Source organism: Balaenoptera ricei, chromosome 15 (genome assembly GCF_028023285.1).
Source record: "Balaenoptera ricei isolate mBalRic1 chromosome 15, mBalRic1.hap2, whole genome shotgun sequence".
In the NCBI taxonomy this organism is placed as follows: domain Eukaryota; kingdom Metazoa; phylum Chordata; class Mammalia; order Artiodactyla; family Balaenopteridae; genus Balaenoptera; species Balaenoptera ricei.
Window position 1 is genome coordinate 28,487,654 of NC_082653.1, and position 13,548 is coordinate 28,501,201.

Below are 13,548 nucleotides of genomic sequence, written 5' to 3' on the forward strand. Positions count from 1 at the left end.
CAGTGGACAAGACAGCCCTTCCCCTCAGGGAGTTTGCATCCTAAAGGAGAGAGAGTTCATTTGAGATAGTGACAGTGAGTGAATGACAGTAAACAGAGTGAGGAGAGGAGAGGAGGGTCCCGGCCACAAGACAGGACCCCCTGAGACATATAAGGAAAGCATTCTTGGCAGAGGGACCAGCAGGTACAAAGGTCCAGGGGTTTAGCATGCAAGAGTGCAGTGAGGCCAGAGCACAGGGACTGGTCAGAATGGCGGATCAGCCCAGACCTGGGTGGTAGGCTCAGCAGGAGTGTGGATGGCGCTGGGTTTTCCTGGAAGCAAGATGGGAAGGCCCTGCGTGGTGCAGGCCAAGGAGCGTCTGCCATCTCGAAAGCTCCCTCTGGGGCTGAGCAGAATGAACAGTAGGGGGCAGGAGTGGGAGCTGGGAGCCCGGGGCGGAGGCCTGTGGTCATCTAGGGGGTCTGGACCAGGCTGCCGGCTGTGAGCAGCAGATGGACAAGTCTTGCTTGTGGGCTATTATGAGAATGAAAAGGTGAGTGGCCTAGTCCATGGGGCAGCAGGTAGCTGGTGTGAGCAGATCTCAGCTGCCCGTCCTCAGCTCTAAAGGGACCTAATCCAAGAATCCCATGACTGTGTCTGCCCCGCAGCCTCCTCCAGAGATGCCTGAATCGCTTCTGCTCCTCCTTGTCACTGGCTCGGGTTGTGCCTCTTTGACCTGCTGTGGCCTCTGGACTTTCGCAGGCCACCGGGACAAGGTCTCATTCAAGCTTCCCTCTGGTTGTTTTAAGCCGCTCTGCTGTTCAGTTGCTCCCTAAACCAGCTGTATACCGCCGCCCCCAAGCTGGACTGAAACCCGAGGCCCTGTCTGGATGGTTCCCTAAGTCATTCTCGAAGGTGAGAATAGGTGGTGAGTCACAGTGACATCTCCCCGGGCCAGGCCCCCAGACCAACTGCCCAGGAAATGGGAGATGGGAGGGAGGCAGTGCTGGGCAGGCGGGAGTCCAGGTCACACACATTTGGGTATGAATCCCAGCTCTGCCACCTTGACTCTGGGAAGTCCCTTTCACCTCTCTGAGCCTCACACTTCAGCTGCAAATTGAGAATGATGCTATCGAAGGGGTGCCCGGAGGATAAAGGGAGGTAATAACCTGCAGAGCTCCTGGCTCTGTGCCCAGCTCATATGCCAAGGACTCATCACATGGGAGCCAACTTTGTCCTTATGCTCTGCCCTGGGTTCTGCTCACCAATTCCTGGCACAGTGAAAAAGAGCTCTGGTTTCGGAGCCCCACCTTGGCTTCCAACCCAGACTGTATGGGGGCTGTGGAAACCTGGGCAAGTGGCTTCACCTATCTGGATTCTACTTTCCTCTTCTGTAAAATGGGTCCTATCTTCTAGGGTTGTGGGTAACTAATGCGCACAAAAATCACCCGGCACATAGTAGGCTCTCAAGAAATGGTGTGAAGCCAGTAGGGAGGAGCTGAATGGAAGAAGGGGACACAGGCACAGTATATGGTGGGGCTCTACCTTGGAAACCTCTCGTGGTCCTGGGGCACTGTCTCCAACACACCAAAACCCAGCCAGTTGGAGGGACCTAGGCTTGCAGGGCCTGGAAATTCTACAACCACTGTCAGTGGGTCCCAGTTTCCTCATGTGCAAAATGGGAACCATAATCCTTCTTGCCCAGGTAAAACCAGGATTAAGGGCTGGAACCAAGATGAGCAGCCACAGCCAGAGGTGCTGGTCTCTGTGAGCTCCTGTAGATCCTCTGAGGGACCAGGTCTGCAGATGGGGAGAATCAGGCTGATGCCGTCTGCAGCATGCAGGATCCTGTGCTACCAGGTCCTGTGTTAAATCACTGCAAACCCATCACAGCCCTGCAAAGCTGGGCTACATTTACACATTTTCATGGATGAGAAAACTAAGGCTCAGAGATGTTAGGGTTAGGGTTAGGGTTAGTGGTTGACCCAAGAACCCACAGTGAAGAGTCAGGTGGGATGCAAACCAGAATCCTAGCTCCTGACTGCTGGGAGCCATGCCTCCCTGATGGCCTGTCAGCCCCTCCCTGCTGACTAATGCCCAGTGGCTCTCCAAAGGTAGAGAAGTGCCACTGAAAGTCATACGTCTCTCAGGGCCAAAGAGGGGCCCTGAGCTGTGTGCAGGGTCAGACAGGAGGAGAAGAGGGGATGCTGCAGGAACAACCCAGTGGTCTTAAGTCGGAAACCATGGAGCCCTTAGCAGCATCCCCAGACCTTCAATAAAGTCTGTGTTATCCAGAGATGTCCTGAGTGCTTGGTTTTTTTCTTTTTCTTTTAATGGGGGAGGTGGTTGGAGGGAGGGTTATTGATGCAAGGGAATAAGATGGTCTACGAACTGAAGCTATTCAGCCAAAGCAGCCCTGGGAGAACGTCAGCCATTGTGGGGATGCTCCGCTCGCAGGGAGGACGTCAAGCCAACGTCCCCGGTCCCAGGGGCGGGGGTCTCCAGCTGACACCTCTCCTATTCACTCTGTTGGGCCTGCTACCTTCATCAGTCTGGGGCCCCCAAGGACAGGCGCCAGCTGACAGCAAGTGTTCAACAGACATGTGCTGGCTGAAATGCGATGACTCAGGGGACATCCAGGAATGAGGGTGGACAGAGAAGCGTCACCTGAATTTGAGTTCGAGGAATGTACTCAGGAAGGGCTGAGGGCTGCTGCATCAGGACTGTCAACACTTGTCAGGGAAGAATCACTTGCGGGAAGGGTGATCCGCTCAAGGGACAGAGAATCGGGGGCTCACACCCTTCTCATGAGACCACCTTATGAGGACTTTTTGTAAAATCAAAAAGCCCAGAACATATGGCAGAAACAACGCCCTCCTACCTAAAAAACCTTCAAGGGATTGATCACATGAACAGTATTATAAGTAACGATTTCTCTTCTCCAAAGGACATACAAAGTTAGTAGCTGGGTATCAGACTGAAGAAACATGTCTTCCATGTCAAAACCAACAGGGGATTAATATGTAGGTAATACAAAGAAGTACTATAAACTGACAAGAAAAATTCAGAAAACCTAATAAAAAAGTGGGCACATAAAAATACAATAAAAATTTTAAAATGAAAAAAACCAAAAAGTAAAATTAAAAGATTTAAAATAAAAAATAACTAAAATTAATAAAAAATTTAAAATAAAATGGCATTTTAAAACTAAATGATAAAATAAAAAACTTAGAAAAATAAAATGTAAGAATAAAATTAAAATACATTATTAAAGTAAATTTAAATAAATTAAAATTAATAAAATTAAAACTTTAAAAATAAAATTAAAATGTTTAAAAAAAATAAAAATGAAAAAATTTTAAATAAGTGAAATAAATTTTGAGTAAAATTAAAAATTGGCAATTTGTAACCATTTAAAAAATAAGGAAAGAGAAATAAAATAATACAAAACAAGAGCACTATCAGCTCGACTGATGCTGATAATGTGCTATGAATTAAGTCTGATTGACTCAAATGCCTGTCAGAAGTGGGGCAACAGGGGAGGAGGAAGGAAAATCAGGTCTGAAAGGCAGCATTTGACTGGGTTTTTCCAGCCTGCCATGGGCAGAGGGCAGGATGTCAGGCCCCATCATGGCCTCATCCACAAATAGCCATCACATCATTTATACATTTATAATGTGCCAGCAGCACACACACACACACACACACACACACACACACACACACACACATCCTTCCATCCTCACTGCTGTTCTCTGAGGTTCCCTTTCACAGAGGAGTGAACAGAGGCTCAGAGAGGGTGAGTCACTGTGCCATAGACACAGAACACCTAGGACCTCCCTATCCTCTGAATCTGGGCTCCCCAAGATAACCTTCTTTTGGAGAGTTAGGTCTACAGAGGACTTTCAAACACAGGCAGGGGCATGTCTGACATCAGGCTGGAAAGTCCTGGATGCTAGAAGGAGCCAACCTTCCCATGACGCATGACTGTGACCACCATTTATTAGCACCTACTGTCTCCCAGGTGGGTTACATGCACAATTTTGACCTTCAAGGCAATCCTATGATGTAGATGCTATTATCGTCCCCATTGTATTGATAGACAACAATGAGATTCAGGAGTGAAATATTTTCACCCAAGCACGGCAGTAGCAGAGCTGGGAGCTGAGCCCAGGCCTGTCACAGCCCAAATCCCACACCCACTGCCTGGCACTGGACACTCTTCATAGTCACTAACTGAGCACTCACTATGTGCTAGGGATGCGTTTCATGCCCCATTTTGCAAATTAGCCAACTGAGGCCCAGAGGGGAGAGGTGACCTGCTCAAGGTCACTCAGCTGGTGAGCAGTAGAGCCCGTGGCCTTCGTGACAGACAGCCAGTCTCCCACTGCTCATCTGGCACTTGCTAGAGACAGCTGTGCCTGCCTGCCAACACCAGAGCAGGCTGCAGAAGGGCAGTTGTGACATTCCTTTCTGGGTGTCTCCACCCCTGCGGATGTGGGTACAGCAGTCAGGCTGCAGGGAAAGGGAGTGGTTTCCCTATGTAGTCTGGGTCCCCCAGGCTTGAGAATGCCTTTCTTCTCAGCTGCTGAAACAGAACCCCTCACTCACAGCAGCACAGAGGAGTCCCCACCACGGGCCACAGAGCAGGGGCCCTATGAGTCACGCGGCATTACAAGAAATCATCCCAGGGGCAGGCAGTAATGGCCTAGCCTGAGGCAGCAGTGCTCAAGACGAGTGAGCTTCACCCAGGCAATGGGAACCAGACCATTCCCTTCAGGACCCTGGAGGAATCCCCAGGGGTGGGGCCGAGGGCTCATGTGTCCCGAGTGGCGCTGACTGCTGCACAGGGCTGAGAAGAGGAGGTTCTGGCTATGGAGACCTGGGGGTCACATTCCAACCTCTCCCCATCCTGGCTGTGTGACCCTGGCAAGTCGATTGCCCTCTCTGTGCTTGGAGGGCCTCTGGAGAATAATAGGATCAAATCACCTCGTGGGATATTATCTGGATGAATTGGGAGAAGGCCAGGCAGGATGGCTATGCACCCAACCTTTGGAATCAATTGTCTGGGTTTAGATCCTGGCTTTGCCAAACTTACTTGCCAAGCTATTGGACTGGAACATATGAAATCGTTAATATTTGGCTGTTTTCAACCTACAAAAATGGCAGTTTCACATACTTCAACTAATGCTCCTCTCTTCTTAATTCAGTTTCCTCTTCTGTAAAATGTGGATAGTAACAGTCCCTTTGCAAGTTGATGTGAGGACTAAATAAGGGTGGGAGGCAACTGAGCTCAGTAGTTGGAGCTTGGCTCTGGGACTAGGAAGGATTTGAACTTGGCTGTGTGTCCTGGGGAAAGTCACTTAACCCCTCTGTGCCTCGGTTTTCTCATATGTAAAATAGGGATAATAATAGTACCCACATCACAGGTTTATTAGGAGAATTTAGTCAGTTTATATGCATAGTACCTGACATTGAAAAATAAAATAAAACAACACAGGTAACATCTGGCATAGAGTAAATGCTCAACCATAAAACCAAATCAAAAAGAGACTTTTCTAAACCTTTGGTGCCAGTGAAAATTAAGTACTTTAAAAAAAACAAATAGATGTTTTTAGGAACATATATGTGTGTGGATATATACGTGAGGCGTGTGCTCCTGGGTGTCCACAGAGTCTGGGGCTGTTCTACGTCCTGACAGTGTCCACAGCCTGGGGCTCTGATGGAAGGATTGCCCTCCAGGCCATGGTAGTTCTGTGTGGGGCCCAGGCCTCCACCAGGTCCCTCTTATGGAACCACACAGCCAGGCCACAGACCCCATGTGGCACTCAGGTAACTCCGGAGGCCCTTATGAGGCTCCAGGACCCCAGGCTGGCCTCTGGTTATTAAGAAACCTCTGCAGACAGCCTTCAAGCTCTGAAAGCCCTCTTGGTTCCATCCTCTCATCTAACATTTCTTCTAGGCCTGGGAGAAAGGCAAAGCAGACTGAGCATTGCCAAGTCACACAGGGGAAACTGAGAGACTCAGTTTCTGAGAAGCTCTAAACCAGATTTCAGGCCCTGGAGCAAGCTGCCTTCCTCTGCCTATCCAAGGCCACCCTCACCACCCCCGTTCGCTTTCCTGCATCCTCACCTCCACTCCTGGCTGGATGATCCTGGGTGAGGTACTTCCTCACTTGAGGCTCCATTTTTACAAGCGTGGGTCTCAAAGGTCTCAACTGGCCTTTTCAGTCCTAACATTCCATTATTCTACCTTCTCCAGAACTCCAGAGAGAAAATGAAAGTTGAACTGCTCTGCAAACAATAAAGTGCTATATAAATGACAGGGTGGTTAATGGCAGCATTAGATGGACTTTCTGGAGTGGTCTATAGTAGGCGGGATTTGCTCCTGTGGTTCTGGAATCAGGAACATTGGCTATGTGACCTTGGACAAGCCAGTTTCTCTCTCTGAACCAGCCTGCTTCTTCTGTAAACGAAGAGGGGCAACCATATCCACCTGGCAGGGTTGGGGGAGGGTCGATGAGAAAGGAACATGCAGTGTCCGGCGCTCACTGGCTGCTTGAGGGTGTCTAATGCAGGAGGGATATTTAGGCCTCCAATGGGTCCTAGGGCTAAAATCCACCTTGGGAAAAGAAAACACCTTGGGAAGGACGTGGCCGCCAGATTCTGAGCCGTTAGAAACAAGCATAAGAAATAGAGGTTTGCAAAATGTGTCGAGGGCAGTTGCTACTTATAAAGGCAGTTCGGTGTCCTGTTTGGGGCTCCAGAGCCAGACTCTCTGGGTTCACACGCCTACGGCTGTGTGACCCATGGGGCCTTTGTCTCCCCATCTGCAATACTGGGAGATCCCCTAGAACCCGCCTCTCAGAGCTGTCAGGAGCACTGCACTGGGCTCAGCCAAAAGCTCCACACTTTTTGGGGAATGGTAAAAATTACATTTTTACATCAGTACACACACAGTACACAGAGTACACACACACTCATTCACACACTCCCACACACACCCACATCCATGTGCACACACATGCACCCACTCACACATTCACATACATATGTAAGCCGAAACCCATTTCTCAAAATGATAATTAACCTTAACACTTGCAATGCACTCTGATATTTTCTAAAAAGGGGGCTGGCAAACTATGGCCCATGGGCTAACTTTGGGCTATGGCCTCTTTTTGTATGGCCTGTAGGTTAAGAATGGTTTAATGTTTTTAAAGGCTTGTAAAAAAGCAAAACAAAACAGGAAGAATAGGTCCCATGAAGTCTAGAATAGTAACTATACGGCCTTTTGCAAAAACAGTTTGCCGACCCCACTCTATTTTATTCTACTCTATACTATTCTGTTCTGTTTTATCCATTCTACTTCATTTCGGCATTCTAAATGCTAGCTGCATTTACTAAATTTATCTCCCTCATTTGCTGATGGAAAAACTGCATCAACGTGAGCTTCAGTTTTTTCACTAGATGAAAGGATGGAAAGATGGATGAAGAGACAGTGGACTGACAGATGGACTAGAGGAGGCAGGGGAACAAAGGGAAGAAGGTCCCCTTGTCCTGTGACACTTCAGCCAAGTAACGTCCCACCTCTGAGTCTCAGATTCCTCAGCTGAGACTAGGACTGCCGCCGACCAGCCTCGCTAGGCTGCACTGAGGAGCAGCGGGATCCTGTCCATGTCATTTTTTCTGATGGATCCATTCCTGACATCCCTAGGAGATGCTGGGCTCTGGCCCTGTCTGCCATCGGACCTCCACCCCCTCTGCCACACAGCCCCTTCGGCCCTTCCCATCCGGCCAGACCCTCCCCTCCTCCTGCCAGAGTCCCCAGCTCCTATGCTGCTGCCACCTCTGCAGCCCTCTGATGGGGCTCTTCTCAGATGCCTCCTCCTTGCAGCCCTGGGCACGCCTCCAGCAGAATTCATTTCTTTTTCTATGCACAGGTTTTGGAGCCTCCAAAACTCTGGGTCCACGTACCAGCTCAGCTGCTGGGAGGTCCTGGGCAGGTCCCTGCCCCTTTCGGAGCCTCAGACCCCTCGTCTAGGAAATAGGTGTAACACAGGCAGCGCCATAGTCAGTCAGATGTCGAAACCCACGTGCAGAGCTCCCGGCACGTGGCTGGCCCCAAGTGGCCTCAAGGGTCTCCTTTGGTGGCTGGGCAGGGGTGGGGTGGTCTCCATCCATGGGAGAGGGAGGTGGGATACACCTTGTTCTGTGCCCAGCCATGGCCCTGACCTGGAGACTAGAAACCTGGGTCCTCCCCGATCGCCACCCCTGCCTCGGGTACTTGCTTGCTGTGTCTCAGCTTCTCTGTCTGTGTACAGGGGACAGTGCTGCCGGCCTGGCCATCCACATAGGGCTTTTCAGTTTACAGAGAATTATTATATTCAGTCCACCTAACAGGCCTCTGGAGGGGGCGCTGCCACAGTCCTTTTACAGATAAAGAAAAAGAGGCTCAGAGAGGGGAGAAGGGCAGAGGTGAGATTCAACCTGCATGAAACTCCCCTCCCCCAGCCCAGGGAGCATCCAGCTCTGCTGTAAAATGGGAGGGGGAAGTGGTTGAGTCCTCATGAAGCACCTACTCTATGCCTTTGGACACCTTCCCTCTGGGACTGTGGTGAATCGTCCCAAACACCAAACAGGTAGGTACAACTGTTCCCATTTCACAGATGTGGAACCAATGCAGAAGGTACATGGCCTGCCCCAAATCACACATCCAGGGAAGGAGAGGGCCCTGAATTTCCGAGCTCCTCCCTCTGCCCTTTGCTGCCTCAGGTCTAGAAGGATCTAAAGGCACCATGTGAATGTGGGTGACAATTGCCTCCACCAAGCCCCTTCCCCAGCAGGCCTTGGACGCTGGGGAAAGTCAGTCATGGCCTGTCCTCTCCTCATTGCCTAAATGAAGCTCCGTATTGACGTACGGGTACAGACCGGGGCCCCCTCACCCTGCCCGACTGTCCTATTGCCGGGACACCCCAGCATGTTTCAAGAGAAACATCCCCATCTGGTTCTGATTCATTTATATTTAATTAATCAACATGTTTTGTAAGAGTCACTTGAGATCCAAGAACCGTTCTCAAGCCTTTTCTTTTAGTCTTTGTCTTGGAAACAGAAAAACTAGGTTTCATCAAAAAACAGTGATGCTGGAGCTTGAGGAAGCATGGGTCTGTGGGAACCAGGCCCCAAGGGTGACAGCTCAGCCTGGGCGGCTGCTGGGCCCACCGAGTGTTCCTCTTGACCTTGCAGAGTAGGCCAAAGGCTGGGCCAAGCACTCGGGCATGGAGGGGAGGTAGGAGAGGGCCAGGGAAGGGCATCCCTCGACACCGGCAGCTCCTCAAGGGCAGGCCCCAGGTCTGTTCACCTCGGCACTCCCAAAGTTCCCAGCACAGAGCCCGGCGCACGGTCTGCCCTGTAATGCTTGTTGAATGAACAAGGGGAAGAGAGAGAGAGAGAGGAAGGGAGGAAGGGAGGAAGGAAGGAAGGAAGGAAGGGGGAAGGGAGGGAGAAAAAAGAAAAGGAAAGGAAAGGAAAGAAAAGACACTGCCAATACCTAGGTGCCTTCAGGACACATTCTCCTGCCAAAGTTAGACCAGAATGTCAAAGCTGGTAAGACCCTCAGGGATCTCATGTGAAATTTTCCAAGCAGCTGTCTTACGAAAAATGGTCTCTAATATGTAACTGGTTTGGGAAAGGTCCTGCTCTCTATCCTCAGCCTCTTCTCTATGAATGCTCTGATAAGTCCCACAGTTAAGAAATTTGCTAAAGCCAGCATCTCTCATACCTATTTGGCCAGGACTCCTATGGTCACCTTGCAGAAGATGCTACAGGAAGCCTTCTGCTACCCCCCCCCCACCTCCACCCCAGTGCCAATGGGGAAACCAAGGCTGTGGGCAGCAGGCAGGTGGGGTGGGGGGGGGGGAATCCACTTACCCAAAGGGGTTGGCGGTTGAACTGAAATCCAAGGCTATCTCCATTGCCCCTGACTGATAAATGGAGCCACAAGCCTCTTTCTGAAGATGCTGCGCTGGACATGCACGTGTCCCAGACGCAAGAGATCACCTACCGTGGGGAGGGGTGCCAATAGCCCCTTCACCAGATGGTGGCTATGTAAGACGCAGCCACGCCTGACCTCCTCACTGAGCAACTGGGGATGGGGGGAGGGACTGGAAGTTTTCTTTTTCTTTATTCTTTGTGTGTGTGTGTCTTTTAGAACTGACTGAGAAGCATCTTAAAGATCTTCTAAACCAGCTCCTCTTCAGATGGGGAAAGTGAGGCTCTGAGAAGAGAAGACCAACACAGCTCAGGAGATATCTTCTCAGCGTCATGTCAGACGGATTGAGATTCAAGCCTGCTTTGCTACTAACCCTCTGTGCAACGTTGGACAAATCAGTTTTCCTCTCTGAATCTCAGTTTCCTCGTCTAGAAAATAAGCATCCCCCCAGCCCCACTAGGCTGTTATGAGAGGCAAAGGACGCAATGGACAGGAAAGGAGAATGACTATTGTACTTGGCTACTCATGTAACGTACACACTAACTCATTCAGTCTTCCCCACATCTGCCCTGTGAGTTGGATACAGAGGATTATTATTCCTATTTTAAAGAGGAGTCGCTGAGGAGACAGTTTTTATTTATCTATTTTTTTGGTCTTTTTAAGAACTGAGAAAGATCTTAGAGAGCTTCTAAAAGACCGTCAGATGGGTAAACTGAGGCTCAGAGAGGCAAAGTGACTTCCCCAAGGTCACTCAGCTGGTAACTGGGGAAGCAGGGATTTGAACAAGGCAGGCTGACTCCAGAGTCCATGACCGTAACTACTATACAAGGGCCATTCACAGAGCAGTGTCCCCATGAGGTCCCAGATGCCCCCCAGCTCATGTGAAGCCCACCCACCTCTCCCCTTCCTGGATCCCTCTGTCCAGTCACACCTGGAGCTGGAGTCCTTCAGGCCACAGTCTCTCTGTCCCACCCAATCCCACCCCCAATTCTCCCACAGCCTCTCTCTGCCTCCTGTTTCACTCGAGGAGTGACTGTGTCTATTTAGGGCTTTTTCACTCAGGTGGACTAGAAACCCCCAGAGGGCAGACTCTCGTTCTCTTTCCCATGTAGCCAAGCTCAGACCTCACACCAGAGCTGCAAAGAAAGAAGACACAGGGTCTTCATTCACCTGCTGGTCAACCGAGCAAAGTTACTTAGCCTGTCTGAGCCTTGGCACCTGGCTTTTAGAATGGGATAAGCCCTATGCCACGAGGATGTAGTGGGGATTCCCTCCTTGACTAGAAAACCCTGGGCACAGTGGCTGGTTGTTGATTCTCAGACTGCCATCCAGAGGCCAAAGGGCTGCCAGCTCGGGTATGGGACTCGCTCACCTTCCTCAGCCCCCCAGGCTCTGCCAATCCTGGCTCTGCAGGGACAGCCTCAAACCCACCTCCTGAGGATGTTTTGACTCCTTCGGGGAAGGGCTGGGGCACAGGACCCCGAAGTGAGAGTGCAAGGGGCCCCTGGCTTTGTGCCCCAGGTACATTTATGGTCTGAACCTTGGTTCATCCTCCTAGTGGCCCTAGGAGGTCAAGATGGCAAAACTGAGGCTCTTAGAGGGGCTGGACATCTTCCAGGTCATCCCAGAATAAATGTCTTCAAACTCAGGTCTCTCTGAGCTCATGCAGCTCATGCCCTCACCAGAGGGGAACCCACCAAATATTACTGGCTTCTTGAAAGTGATGCGGGGGATCAGGGTCTATAATGGGGCTGAGACTGGGGCATCTGGACTCCCAGCTCGGGGCTCTTTATGTCACCTCCTGGCTCAGTATGGATGCTTGGGATGATTTCTGAGCCACTAACTCTGTCCCCTAGGCCCTGCGACCTCTAGCCTGCCACCTGAGGCTTCCTGTCTCTGCAAAAGTCACTGCCCTCCCCCCAGCAATTCTGTGATTATAGGGAGCGGGGGCAATGAGAGAGCCCTGCCAGCTCCTTCCCTCCCTGGAGAGCCTCTTGGTCCAGCTTGCCCCACGGGTGCCCTGGGGCCTCAGTTTCCCCATCTGTAAAGTGGGATTGACAGCAGTCTGGAAGAGTTAACAGCCCAGGGCTTCAGGCAGCAGGCAGATGCCCCAAGGGCGATCCCCCTGACTATCCTGCTGCGCCTTTCCGGCCACCCTGCCGGCTGCCCCTCGTACCTTGCTTCTTCCTTCGGTTCAGGGGGAGCATGTCCACGGCGTGGGCGACGAGCAGCAACAGGCAGAGTGGCGCCCGCATCTGGGCAGCCTGGTCTGGGCGGGCGCGCGGGGCTCCCTGGGAGGCCCGACGGCCCAGCGGCTACCGGCGGCGGCGGCACAGCGGGCGCGGGGGCAGCTCAGGGCGCGCCGGGCGCATCAGCGAGTGCGGGGTAGATCCCGCAGCCAGGGACCCGCAGTCCGCCCAGGGGCCGGCCTCCAGGTCTAGTGAGGGCGTCGGCGGGGCTGGGAGGGGCGGGCAGGGAGGAGCCAGCGAGGCGGGGGCGGTGCATTAACCCGCTTGGGGAAGGCGCGCACTGGGGGTGGAGGGGGTCGCCCGGCCAGGTTGGTCTGTCACGTCGTGCGCGCTCTGGCGTCGTTCCCGCGCCCGGCACTGTCCCGCGGCATACACAGGTACGGTCCTCCACGCCACACACAGAGGTACAGACGCGCGGACGCCAGGTGACCCCGTCCTCTCAGCATCTCCCTCCACCCCACTCTCCGCCTCGGATTTTCTTTTTCCGCTTTCTCTGTTTCCTCTTTCTCCTAAGCCCCAAAGTGACCAGCACCTGATAAATTAGCCAGTGAAGGGGCCCAGGACCTGGACTGTGTTTCCTCCAGCCTTGTCTACAGGATGGGAGCAGCTGGTACAATTTTAACCCTTTCAGAGCCAAATCCCTCCTTCTCCCCAACAAACGGTACACTCCTGCCTCTGGCCACCTTGCCCACTAAAAACAGTAAGAGTAAGAATAATACTGCCTATCACTTTGAGGCCTATGTGCTTGGCGTTGTTCTAAGCACTTTTACACATAATATAATCTTCAAAACAACCCAGCGAGGTTCTATTCTGATTAGCTCCACTTTACAGGGGAGGAAAGGAAAGCTCAGAGAGGCCAAGTGACTTGCCTAAGGCCACACAGCAGGTCAGTGGTTTCTCTGGGTCCAGTGTCCACCCTTTTAGCTACTGCTTGGGGCACAGAGGAACTTACCCTTGACAGTCTCTTGATGACCAATTATCCTTCCTTTATCCTGTGTGTGTAGTTTGATTTAAAAAAAAGGAAGGTAAATGCCGGCATCTCCTTCTCCAGCCCCTTGTCCTCATCCTTAGTGAGGCCCCCAGTATAATGAGGACATTTGAGGGCATGTCGGGGGAGGGAAACACAGAGAGTGAGGCAACTCTGCCCTGGCTGTTCTTCTTCTGTAGGGCTCCACGAACACTGACAAACAACATCCTAGGGGTCTTGGTGGGATGTCAGAGCCACCTCCCCAAAATGGCTCCATTCCACAGATGGGGCCACTGAGGCCTCGGGATTGGAGGTGCCTAGCTCAGGAAGCCCAGCAAGTCTAAGGCAGAGGTGGGATGGGCACCC

At 51.7% G+C, this 13,548-nt stretch overlaps 1 protein-coding gene across 1 annotated transcript in view; it reads right to left on the bottom strand.

Moving 5' to 3' along the window:
- Window positions 1-12,221, bottom strand: part of RSPO4 (R-spondin 4) — a 39,095-nt gene extending 26,874 nt beyond the window's left edge. The window contains exon 1 of the mRNA XM_059898667.1: window positions 12,143-12,221. Within this exon, the coding sequence (XP_059754650.1) occupies window positions 12,143-12,221 (79 nt within the window). The remainder of the gene's footprint in view (window positions 1-12,142) is intronic.
- Between the last annotated feature and the right edge of the window lie 1,327 nt (window positions 12,222-13,548).